Source organism: Peromyscus maniculatus, chromosome 7 (assembly GCF_049852395.1).
Source record: "Peromyscus maniculatus bairdii isolate BWxNUB_F1_BW_parent chromosome 7, HU_Pman_BW_mat_3.1, whole genome shotgun sequence".
NCBI classification, from domain to species: domain Eukaryota; kingdom Metazoa; phylum Chordata; class Mammalia; order Rodentia; family Cricetidae; genus Peromyscus; species Peromyscus maniculatus.
The window spans coordinates 15819117-15831280 of NC_134858.1; the positions used below are offsets into that span (position 1 = coordinate 15819117).

Consider the following 12164-nt stretch of genomic DNA (forward strand, 5'->3'; position numbering starts at 1 on the left):
ATAAATGTTCAGAATGTAGTTAGAGACTTTGCTTTTTTATGAAGTGTGGGTTATAGGTTCTCCTCCAAGATCCATTCATGACTAACACTGAGAAGTTAGTTAGGTTTCCAGTATTAGCCACGGTTTCCCTTTATTGGAGCAAGTCTTAAATTCAATTAGAAAGCTATTGGTTACCGCCAAGGTATGTGTGCAACTGCTGCCCCTTTAGGGTTATCATATCATGCTGGTCTTGTGGATCATGCGTCATATCTGAGTAAGACTGTAGGTTGCTTCTCTCCTATAGTAAAGGAGGAAGCTCACCACACCATAAATCCTGTACAATGAAAGCTCTCCTAGGAAGGCATTCAGGTCAATTCCAGCTCAGGGGCCTCCGGAGCCTGTGTCTCAAGTGCTTGGTACCTTCAGCAATGGGCTTCTACCTTGCACCTTTGCAGGGCGACTAAGGGCAACAGCAGTACTCTGTATATTTGGGGAGTCTCTTGGACAGCCATGGTCAGCAACCCAAAAGAGGGTTCCCCTTGTCTGGTATTGGGGTTTTGGTTAGTGTAAATGGTGCAGCTTGAAACTGTTTATTAAAAACAAAACTTGCCGGACTGCCTCAGACAGTGGAGGACAGCACCCAGCTGCAAACGCTTGTTAGGTTTTATAAGGGTAGATGAGGGGGACCTTGAAAGGTGGGACAGCCAGGTGGGTAGCCTGGGGAATCTGTCAGACTGCGGTGGTGCTGAGAGTTGTGGTCAGGAGCACTCAGCCAGCCTTTAAGGGCTTCTGAGAAGTGCTTTAGGTTTCTGTTTCCTGGCAGAACCAGCTCAGGTTAGAATTGAATCATTGTCATTAGCACGGCCATTGGGGGGGGGGGCGGGGGTGCTGTTTTGTGACCTAACAACAGTTAGGTGGTTTTTGGCTCTTGGAAGGAGAACACACAGACCAGATGAGAAAAGTTCACTAAAAATGTCTGTGTATATTTATACACAGATTATGTGGACTATCGTTTTTTTTTTTAAGGAAAACAGTTAATAGTATGATTTTTATTGTGGCTTTTTTAGACATCATTATTGTTATTTTACCCTGCTCCCTCATCTTCTGAATTTACCTCCCTCCCTGCTCCTTAAAATTTCCCCTTTTCATTCTACCTATCAGATCACTTGTATTCTGCTATTCCCCTCTGCCCTGTACCTACCTCTTCTGTATTTACCTCCTTTCCCTCCCTAAAGAGCCCTCCTTTTGCTATTTCCCTGATTAGGTCATTTTTACACTGCCATTCACTCTCTATTATAGCTTCCCAAACTACCTTTCTTGACAATAGCCTGGTTTTACTTTTCAGGTTCCTATAGTTACTGTAGGGTATACACTCATATTTGAAGATTTTGAGTTAGGAATGTCCAATGAGAGAGAACATGCTGTTTGTCTTTCTGGGTCTGGGTTTCCTTAATTTAGTATATTTTCTAGTTCCATCTGTTTACTTGCAATGTTCATGATTTCATTTTTCTTTGCTAAATAGAATTCTATAGTAGATATGTACCAGTTATACATTCATCAGTTGTAGGACATCTAGGTTGTTTCCATTTCCAAGCAACTGTGGATAAAGCAACATTGAACATGGCTAAAAAGAAACAGCTGTGGAGTTGGATGTCAAGTCATTTGGGCATGTGCCAAGGAGTGCAAAGGCTGATCATAAGATGAATGTATTTTGAGATTTTTGAGACTTCTCATTAATTTCTGTAGTGACTGCGCCAGTTTGCAGTCCCACCGTCAGTGGATGATGGTCCTGTTTTCCTCACACTCCAACCTTTGTTGTCGTTTGCCATTCTGACTGTGGTGAGATGAAATCTCAAAGGTTTTTCTTGATCTTTATTTCCGTCTCTAATCACTAGGGACAGTGAGCAGTTTTTGAGATATTTCTTAGCTATTGTCTTTTCTTCTGATGAGAACTTTATTTGGTTCCCACTTTTCAAACGAATCTTTTTTTTTTTTTTTTTTTTTTTTTTTTACTTTTTGAGTTCTTTGTATATTCTGGATATTAATCCTCTGTCAGATTTGTACCTGGCAAAGATTCTCTCATTCTGTGGGCTTTCTCTTCACCTAGTTATCTCTGTAGTTGTGCAGAAGGTTTTTTGTTTCATAAGGTCCCATTTGTCAATTGTTGGCCTTAATTCTTAGGCAAATGGAATCTTATTCAGAAAGTCCTTTTCTCCACCTCTCCTATGAGGTACTGCCTGTGTTTGCTTCTAGCAGTTTAAGAGTTTCATATTTCACACCTAGGCCTTCAATCCATTTGGAGTTAGTTTTTGTGCAAGGTGAGAAGCATTTGCATGTGGACATCCAGTTTCACAGCACAAGTTTTTGAAGAAGCTTTCTTCAGCATATGCTTTTGGACTACTTGTCAACTCTTTAGTGGCTGAAGTCATGTGTGCTCATGTTTGTGTCTTTGGTAGTGTTCCATTGGTTTACACATCTATTTTGGTGCCATTACTATGGCTCTCTAATGTAGAAGATTTGGAATTGCAATTTTTCTCACATTTGTTCCTTTTAGTCATTTTGTTTTGGGTATCCTTTTGTGGTTCCATATGAATTTTATAATATTTTTATTTCTTTGAAGAACAATGGAAGGCTTTTGGTTGGGATTGTATTGACTCTGTAAGTAGCTTTTAGTATAATGGTCAGTTTCATAATGTTAACTCAACTAATCCATTTTCTAGTATCTTTCTCTATCTCTTTCTTCAGAGGTTTAAAGCTTAGGTTTATTCCTAGATACTTCATTTTCTTTGAGGCCATTATGAATGGAAGTGTGTCCATGATCTCCTTCTGTGTATGTTTGTTGTTGGTGTATAAAAAGGTATTAAGATGTTCAGCTTGATTCTATATCCTACCATATTGCTGAATTTGTTTTTTGTTTTTGTTGTTTTTTTCTAGAAGTTTTCTGGTAGAATTTTGGGGAATCTGTAGTCTGTAGTATCATGTCATCCATAAGTAGGGATAGTGTGACTTCTTCCTTCACTATTTGTATCCTTTTAATTTCTTTTTCTTGCCTATTCCTCGGGTACTTTGAGCATATCTTGAAAAGGGGTGGGAACAGTGGATATCCCTGTCTGGTTCCTGGCTTCAGTTTAATTGCCTCAAGCTTTCCTGCACTTGGGATGATGTTGGGCATTGGTTTCTCATAAGTAGTTTTTATTGTGGGAGGTAATTCTCTGGGACTAAATTCTCTGGGACTTTTATAATGGAGTATCTTTTCCAAATGCTTGTTCTCGATTTACTGAGATGATCATGTGATTTTTGTCTTTAAGTCAATTTATGTGGTTTATTAGATTTTTTACCTATAAAGCATCATATAAATTTGAAAGAAGAATGCAGGTTTATGCAGGAGGGATTGAAAGGAGGGGGAAATAATGTAATTATACTGTAACTTCAAAAAATTAATTTTAAATTCTCATATTCAGTTAAAATTGTACATATTGTCAGGGTAACAATGAAGGGAATTAATACTTAAGTTGAAATAAATATTTCTTTAAACATTTGTAGTAATTGCAAAAATGCCTAAAACATTTTCTTCTAGGTTTCGAAATGTGTAAATTTTTTTATTGCTATCTCTAGTTATCCTTCCGTGCAATAGTTTTTAACACTTTAAGTGTTGAGATAAAATAAGTGTTAGGAGGTCTAGTTCAGCAGGTAAGAGCACTTGGTATTGCAGAGGACTTTTGTTTGGTTCCCAAGACCCTGTGGCAACTCAAAACCATTCCTCCAGTTCCAGGGGATATGACACTGTTTTTTTTTTTTTTTTTATCTTTACAGGTACCAGGAACACATGGCACATACATATATGCAGGCAAAACACTCATACACATAAAAATCAATCAGTCATTTTTTTTTGAGATGAAATAAAACAATAGCCCTTATTGTTCAGTTCAGAGGTGGTCCATACATTCACAATGGACTACATTCCCTAATGTAACTTTTGAACTTTTCTATCATTTTAAACTGAAACTGGGAATTCAGTAAAGAGTAACTCCTCCCTTGCTTTCTCCACAGCCCCTGGCGAAAACACTCTGCTTTTTCCCTTCATGAGTGAGTCTGACTTCATGAACCTCATGTAAGTGAAATCACACGTCTACCCTTCTTTGCCTTGCTAATGTCTTTTAGCACAGTTGTCTACTTCCATGTGTCAGAGCGTGTATCAGAACTTCATTCCTTTGAAGACTGGTTAATATTTCACCCCTTTCCGTATCACACCTGTTGCATACTCCTTTAAATTGTTTTCTTCTTCCTCTGTTTTCCTCTATCCCTGCCCTTCCTCTGTCTCTCCTTTCCTATCTTACCTGCTTGCTCTCTCTCCTCCTGCCTCCACCTCCTTAGTATCTGGGACTACACATGTAGTAACCTAAATTCTTCAAGCTGTTGAAGATAATCTTTATTGGAAGATAATCTTTCTGATTGTATTCTTGGTGTTGTATACTTGGTGCATAATTAATCACTAAAAAGAAAACCTTTTTAGTGATTTGTTTTTTAACTTAGAACCATTTTTGTGTCTGTAATGAAAATAAAGGTCACCTTACTTTTTCAAATAATGAAATGAATAAATCTTCTAAACAGTGATCATAAAGGTCCTTAGGTATTGGATTGCTTTGTGCTCTTATTGAAAAATTATTTGTTGCTGGGAGTGGTGACATACATCTTTAATCCCCGTACTTGGGAGGCAGAGGCAGGCAGATCTCTGTGAGTTTGAGACAGCCTGGTCTACAGAGCGAGTTCCAGGACAGCCAGGACTGTTACAAAAACAAAACCTTGTCTTGAAAAAGCAAAAGGAAGGAAGGAAGGAAGGAGGGAGGGAGGGAGGGAGGGAGGGAGGGAGGGAGGGAGGGAGGGAGGGAGGGAGGAAGGAAGGAAGGAAGGAAGGAAGGAAGGAAGGAAGGAAGGAAGGAAGGAAGGAAGGAAGGAAGGAAGATTATTTGTCTATACATGCCATGCCAAATTTTTTTCTAGCCCTCTTGTGTTCCTTTGACTTTTCTGTGTATACTGTAGTCATTTTTCATGTTGTTAAAGACCATTATTTTGAATCTTCTAAGTTTCCCTACGTTTAACATTGTTATGAATTTTTGGCAGTTTTTTTAAAATCATATTTACTATTTCTTCCCCCACCTCTTTTTGTTCCATTTTCTGTTGGTTATCTACTGCTGGCTCTGAGGCCTACCTGTAGCAGGAATCTTAGAGAGTCTTATTAATAAAATCAAACCTGACGCCAGTTATTGGGGTAAACTCTGAAAAATCAGAGAGATAGAACAAGCCACAGCTAACCTCACCTGGCCAACTTCTCAGCTGATCTTCTTTCCTCAGACTGGAAGCCTCTGTGTCCTCATATCTGAATGGATCTCAGCCGAACTGTGCTGCTCAAAAGCCTAAAAGCTTAACCAGCCAAATGCTTCTAGTTTCTGGGCCTCACGCCTTATATACCTTTCTGCTTTCTGCCTCATTCCCTGGGATTAAAGGCTCGCTTTCTGAGATTAAAGGCATGAGTCACCATGCTTGACTGTATCCTTGAACACATGAATTTCTGCCTCTGGAATGCTAGGGTTAAAGGCGTGTGCTACCACTGCCTAACCTTTATGTTTAATATTGTGGCTGTTCTGTCTCTGACCCCAGATAAGTTTATTAGGGTGCACAATATTTTGGGGAACACAATACCACCACACCTACCCTTAAGAGTGATTTGTTTCTCCAGTGAGACTCCATTGGAGAAAACTAATATTTCTTATGCAAGCAGTTGTCAATTAGAGATAGCATCTGGGTTATGGATGGAGCTGGTGTCCACTTTCCCTCTCAGTGCTGAGACCCCATCAAGCCCAGACCCATATAGGCCCTATGAATGCTACCACAATCTCTGAGTTCTTATGTGCATTGATTGGTCTGCCGTGTTTAGAAGGCCTTGTTTCCTTGGTGTCCTCCAGCCCCTCTTTCTGGTACAGTCTTTTCACCTCCTCTTCCATGGGATTCCCTCAATCCTGTTGGGAGGGATTTGATGGAGGTATCCCATTTAGGATTGAGTGTTCCAAAGTCTCCCGCTTTCTGCTCATTGAGGGTGTCTGTATTTGTCCCTGTCCACAAGAGGAAGAAGCTTCTCTGATGATGACTGTGCAGACAGTGATCTATGAGTATAACAGAATGTCCTTAGAAGTCATTTTATTGTTGCATTCTATCAGAAGAATAGTATTTGGTGTTCCACTATGTTCCTGCCTGTGTAATTTCAGGTTCTTGGCCACTCAAGCAACATCAGGGATATATTCCTCTCATGGAGTGAGTTTTAGTTCCAGTCATTTATTGGTTGGTTGCTCCCACTAGTTTTGTGCCACTGTTGTGCTAGCACACCTTGTACACGGGACACCGTTAGGATTTGTAGCTGACTTGGTGTTTACCTGTCTTGTTTGGTAGCGGGCAGAGTACGTTCAGTACCATGAACACTAGTCAGTAGGGGTTAAGGCTCTAGTTGGGCCCCACCCAACTTCTCCCTGTTTAATGAGTTACTTAGGTGTTGTCCTCAGCAACATCAGTTTGTAAAGAGCAATAAATAGCCTTGGAAATAGCCAGGATTGTTTAGATATTTCCATGGGGGTCTCTTTGGTCAAAAACTCAATTATATGTAACCCATCCTCAGAACTAGAAGCTTGACTTGGTAATGAGAGATGCCAGGTTGAGGTTCTATCTCCCATTATTTGGTGATTCCTTTTAGATCACTTTCATACGTGTATATATTTTATAAAACTTCTACTGTGTTGGGTTATGACAGGACCCTTCAAATGGCCCTTAGTACTGACTGTCCCTCCTCATATTTCTTCCCTCCCTCTCCCTATTTGATCCTCCTGTTCTAGACCTACCCCCAATCCATCCATGACCATCTATTCTATTTTTTCTACTTGGGGAGATCCATTCCTCCCCTTGTAGTACCTAATCTCTGTGCTTATGTGGATTGTGGATCGTTGCCTCCTTATTGAAGATTTAATAGCTAATATCCACATATAAGTGAATACATACCATAATTGTCTTTTTTGGGTCTAGGTTACTTTACTTGGGATGACTTGTTCTAGCTCCACCCATATACTTGGAAATTGCATTAGTGCTTTAACAGCTGAGTAGTATTCCATAGTGTAAATATACCATGCTTTCTTTGTCTATTCTATTGGGGGACATCTAGGCTGTTTCAATTTCTGGCTATTTTGAGTAGTTGAACATGTGTCTCTATAATAGGATGAAGCATCTTTTGGGTATATGCCCAAGAGTGGTGTAAATGTATCTCAAGGTAGATATATTCCCAGTTTCCTGGGGAACTATATTGATTTCCATTATAGTTGTATAAGCTTTCATTTCCACCAGCAAAATGGATGAGTGTCCCCCTTACTCCATATCCTCACCAGCATGAGCAGTCATTTGTTATAGTGATCTTGGCCATTCTGACTGGTATATGATAAAATCTCAAAGTTGTATTGGTTTGCATTTTCTTGATGATTAATAATGTTGAGCATTCTTTAAGGGCTCCTCAGCCATTTGTGTGTCCTCTTTTAAGAATGCATACTCTGTGTAGATTGGTACCTCATTTTTAAATTGGGTTATTTGTTTTTTTTTTTTTTTGATGTCCAGGATTTTTTTTTTACTTCTTTATATATTTGAGATATTAGCTCTCTGTTAGAAATGTTGTTGGTAAAAATCTTTCCTCCAAGTGATGGTATCCTTTGCCACACATAAGCTTTTCAGTTTCATGAGGTTCCATTTATTAATTATTCTTGTTGCTTCTGCTGTTGTTGTTCTCTTCAGAAAGTCTTCTGTGCCAGTGAGTTCAAAACTATTCCCTATGTTCTCTTCTATCAGATTCAGTATATCTGGCCTTACGTTGAGGTCTTTGATCCATTTAGAGTTAAGTTTTGTGCAGGTGGAAAGTAGGGTTCTGTCTGAATTCTTCTATATGCAGCCATCTAGTTTGACCAGCACCATTTGTTGAAGATGCTGTCTTTTTTCCCAAAGTGTATTTCAATTTTTTTTTCAATCAAAAATCACGTGTTCATTGGTGTGTGGACTTGTCTGAGTGTTAAATATGATTCCGTTTATCTGTGTATCTTTTTATGGCAAATCATGTTGTTTTTATTACTGTAGTTCTGTAGTACAATTTGAGAATTGAGAATGGTTATACCTCCAGCAATTCTTTTATTATTCAGGATATTTTATATTCGTAATCTAGCATATATACATGTATAATATATATATAGGATATATATGCTATTGTTAAAGGTATTACTTCCCTGATAATTCTCACAGTCCATTTGTATTTGTGCATAGGTAGAAACTAATTTTTGTGTAGTAATTTTGTATCCTACAACTTTACTGAAAGTGATTATCAGCTGTCAGAATTTCCTGGTGGAATTTTTAGGGTCACATATATATATATATGTATATAAAATCATATCTGTGGTTAAAAAATCCTTTAACTCCTTTTACTGTTTGTATTCCCTTAATCTCCTTCAGTTGTATTATTGTTCTAGCTAAGACTTCAATTGAATAGGTATGGAGGGAGTGGGCAATCTTGTCTTGTTCCTGATGTTAGTGGAAATGCTTTGAGTTTCTCTTTATGTAGGTTGATGTTGGCCCATTATCAGACAGCTTATGGGTCAAAAGGAGATGGCAAGAAACAAAACTCAGAATTCTCCTCGCTGAGTAAGAGAGACAGCCTTTGAAGTGCCCTTGTGCGGGTTGTCAGCTGTGAAACGCAGTGCCTCGGCAGGTACTCCTACATTCAGCTAAGGTTGCCTGTGCCCCCAAAGGATGGCTACCCTGGGTGTGTCTCCCACGTTTGGTGAGTTCTTTTGTTCTTGCCCTCAGTGAATGAGCACATATGTCTCTGGCCATGCCTAAGATAGAGGAGACGTGTCTATGTAAGCTGTTGAGCCAGGATGGGTGAACTGAACGATGGTAGTTCATGTGACTGACTATGGGCATGTGTGGGCTTGGGACAAAGAAGAGCATGTATATAGTTGACATAAATAGTGAAGAAGGTAAAGGTGAAATTTCACCTCATGTGATCTATTGTTTTGAAAAATTTGAGAGAGGCAACAGCTTTAGTCTTGGGACTTCAGTTTTCTCAATGAGAAAAATGGGACATTAGGGATTGAGCATCCCTAATCTGAAAATCCCAATTCTGAATCTTTGTGAGGATAGCTATGATGCCACTTATGGAAAATTCTATATCTTACCTCAAATGATAGGTTGCAGTCAAAATAACTGTGTTGGAAAAGTACCTAAAATGATCTTCAGCTATGTGTATAACTGTAAAGCATAAATGAATCTTTTTTGTTTATACATGAGTCTCACATCTTGAAGATACGTCATTATATTTATGCAAAGATGCCAAAATTTAAAAAAAAAATACCTGAAAGTCATACATGTACCTAAGCAAGTCATGTACAGGATACATTGCTGCTCAGAGTTGTATATCACCAACATCCTCTTTTCTGTCCTTGTTTGTGAATAAGCAGAGGGGTATATGGGGTGGGGTGTGGTGTGTGTGTGTGTGTGTGTGTGTGTGTGTGTGTGTGTGTGTGTGTGTGTGTGTGTGTGTGTGTGAGTTTTTTTGAGTATGCTTACTGAGAGAACAGATGAACCTCAAGGATTTTATTTTCTTGTCTTAGCTATGTCCTCTGAGGGCTCTCCAGGTAGCCAGGAATCAGAACTTCCTCTTCCTTCAAAATACCATTCCCGTCAGCAGAATTTGGGTTGGTTTGCTTGCTGTGCTCCAGAGCCTGATACACCAACTCAGGTTTCTTCTCAGGTACATAAGATTTCAAGGCCCAAGGGTGGGACACGTACATTTAGGACACCCTCACCACCACCATTCCATGTTGGAACGCTTTTAGATACTCATCCAGGTCAGTGAATGCCTGGTCAAGGACCAGGACAACAAGAAAGTTAAGTGACTGTAATCACCACTAGGGAAGTTAGAGGAAGTGATTTATGAAGCAAGTGTTTCTCTTATGTTTGCATAGTGCTCAGAATCAACTGTAAGTCAGAAAGGTAGTAAAACTACAAGCTCTCAGCTGCCCTAGAAGATGAAAGCAATTTTCTTCTTGTCAGAGTTGTATTTGTAGCTGTAAGACAGATTAAGATCTCCTCAAAAGGAAGAGACATTGTGGGAATATTCTTACAACACATATACAGAAACCTTCAGCAGACCATATCTTGAAGTCACATATCAGATCTCTCATGGTCATGTTCTGCCCCTGTTGTCTTCTTATGAGCAGGTTGCTCACTGACCCCAAATGTGTATGGTATTCCAGGAGTCCGTGACATTCCAAGATATTGCTGTGGATTTTACTGAGAAAGAGTGGCCCCTGCTAGATTCTTCCCAGAGAAAACTATACAAAGATGTAATGCTGGAGAATTATAGCAACCTGACTTCACTGGGTAAGGCTACCATCATTCCCTCACTTGTTTAGGGATAAGATGTTTTATCTAGTACTTGTTCTGACCCAAGACATTGATGGAGTTTGTAACAAAGTTAAGAACAAGCAGAACTGGTACCCACCCTCATAGGTTCTCTGGTAGTAGGACCTGTTCGTTACATTTGAGCTTGGAGGTTTTCAAGTATATGACTGAGCTTAACCGTAAGTTTCTAAAGTAAGAAGTCCCCATTCTTGTTGATGGAGAATGGTCAGTGAGTAAGATGATTTACTGTATATTATTATTACCTGAGTTCAAATTCTTAGCAGCCACATGCAAAGCTGGTTATCATTGCAGATAACATCTGTAAATTCCATAGATATGGAAGGTGGAGACAAAATAATTGCTGGAGATTATTGGACAATAGCCTAGTTCCAAGTTCAGTGAGACACCCTTTCTCCAGAAAATGAAGTAGAGTGATAGATCAGGATGCCCAATAACCTCATGTGACCTCTGAATATGGGTAAGCACACACACAGAAAAAAATTAATTTATTAAAATAAATAAAATTTAAAATTATAAAAACTTATCTTTAAAAGTTTCCATTCTTGTCTGAGGTATAGCTCACTGGTAGAGTTGTTTTCTAGATTATGTAAGGCCTTGGTTTCCATTCCCAGCACTTAAAACAAAACAAAACAAAAATCCTCCTTCTTTTGGATGGCAAAATGTATGAGTATATGTGGGTTTGGTTTTTATGGAAGATTTTTACTGTGTTCCTTAGAAATGTGACACCATCATTTTGCTGCTCCTAAGTCAGCCTGTCCACCTTCAGAAAACCCTGAAGACCAAATTGTTGACCCCAGTCTAATGGAAGGGTTGTCCTCTGCAAGGTCTTCCTTCAACATGTATCTTTCCCCGTGAGTAGGGTATCAGGTTGGCAAACCCAACCTCATCTCACACCTGGAGCAAGAAGAGGAGCTGAGGATGGAGGAGAGGGACATTCAATGGGGTACTTCTCCAGGTGAGTAAACACAGATGTGATTTTGGCTGTCAGCTCTCTTCAGTGATTGGAGTGGAGGGAATACATTGCTGCTTTCCTGTTTCTGTTACAAAATAACCTGGAGGATTATTTAGCTCACATTTGTATCAGTTCAGGAACATGGTGCCATTGTCCTGGTGCCAGCTATGACATAACCAGACAGCCTGCATTTGTATAGCAGGCACACAGTGACTTAAGGGAGAAAGAGTTTTTTTGGTCACAGTTTCAGGGTTCAGTCCATCATGGCAGGAATGACCTGGCAACAGGAAGGTAAAGTGACTGATCACTTAGTATTTGTCTCCCAGAAGTAGAGAGGAGAAAGAGACAGAAACAGAGACAAAGAGAGAGAGAGACAGAGACAGAGGAGAGAGAGGTAGGGGAGAGAGGAGAGAGAGAGAAATGCTGTACTCAGCTCATTTTGTCCTTTTCATTCAGTCCTTGCCTCCACCTCCACTTGTCTGGTAGGATGCTACAGACCACATTTAGGGTGGATCTTCCCCCTCTTCAGTTAAACTTTTTTTTTAATTTTATAATTTGATTTAATTTTACATATTGGCCACGGATTCCCCTGTCCTCCCTCCCCCACCCCGCCTTCCCCCCATCCCACCCCCATTCCCATCTCCTCCAGGGCAAAGACTCCCCTGGGGATTCAGCTCAACCTAGTAGATTCAGTCCAGGCAGGTCCAGTCCCCTCCTCCCAGGATGAGCAAAG

The 12164-nt window shown here is 39.7% G+C and overlaps 1 protein-coding gene across 7 annotated transcripts in view; it reads left to right on the forward strand.

Moving 5' to 3' along the window:
• Znf317 (zinc finger protein 317) overlaps positions 1 to 12164 on the forward strand; it is a 45155-nt gene that overhangs the window by 11603 nt on the left and 21388 nt on the right. For all 7 annotated transcript variants that reach the window (XR_013052629.1, XR_013052628.1, XR_013052627.1 and 4 more), the window contains exons 5-9: positions 4030 to 4090; positions 8615 to 8833; positions 9666 to 9805; positions 10311 to 10437; positions 11339 to 11434. Coding sequence is in view for 3 of the 7 variants with exons in the window: in XM_042280474.2 (XP_042136408.1) it covers positions 8803 to 8833; positions 9666 to 9805; positions 10311 to 10437; positions 11339 to 11434 (394 nt within the window). In the remaining 4 variants the exon portion in view is untranslated. The remainder of the gene's footprint in view (positions 1 to 4029; positions 4091 to 8614; positions 8834 to 9665; positions 9806 to 10310; positions 10438 to 11338; positions 11435 to 12164) is intronic.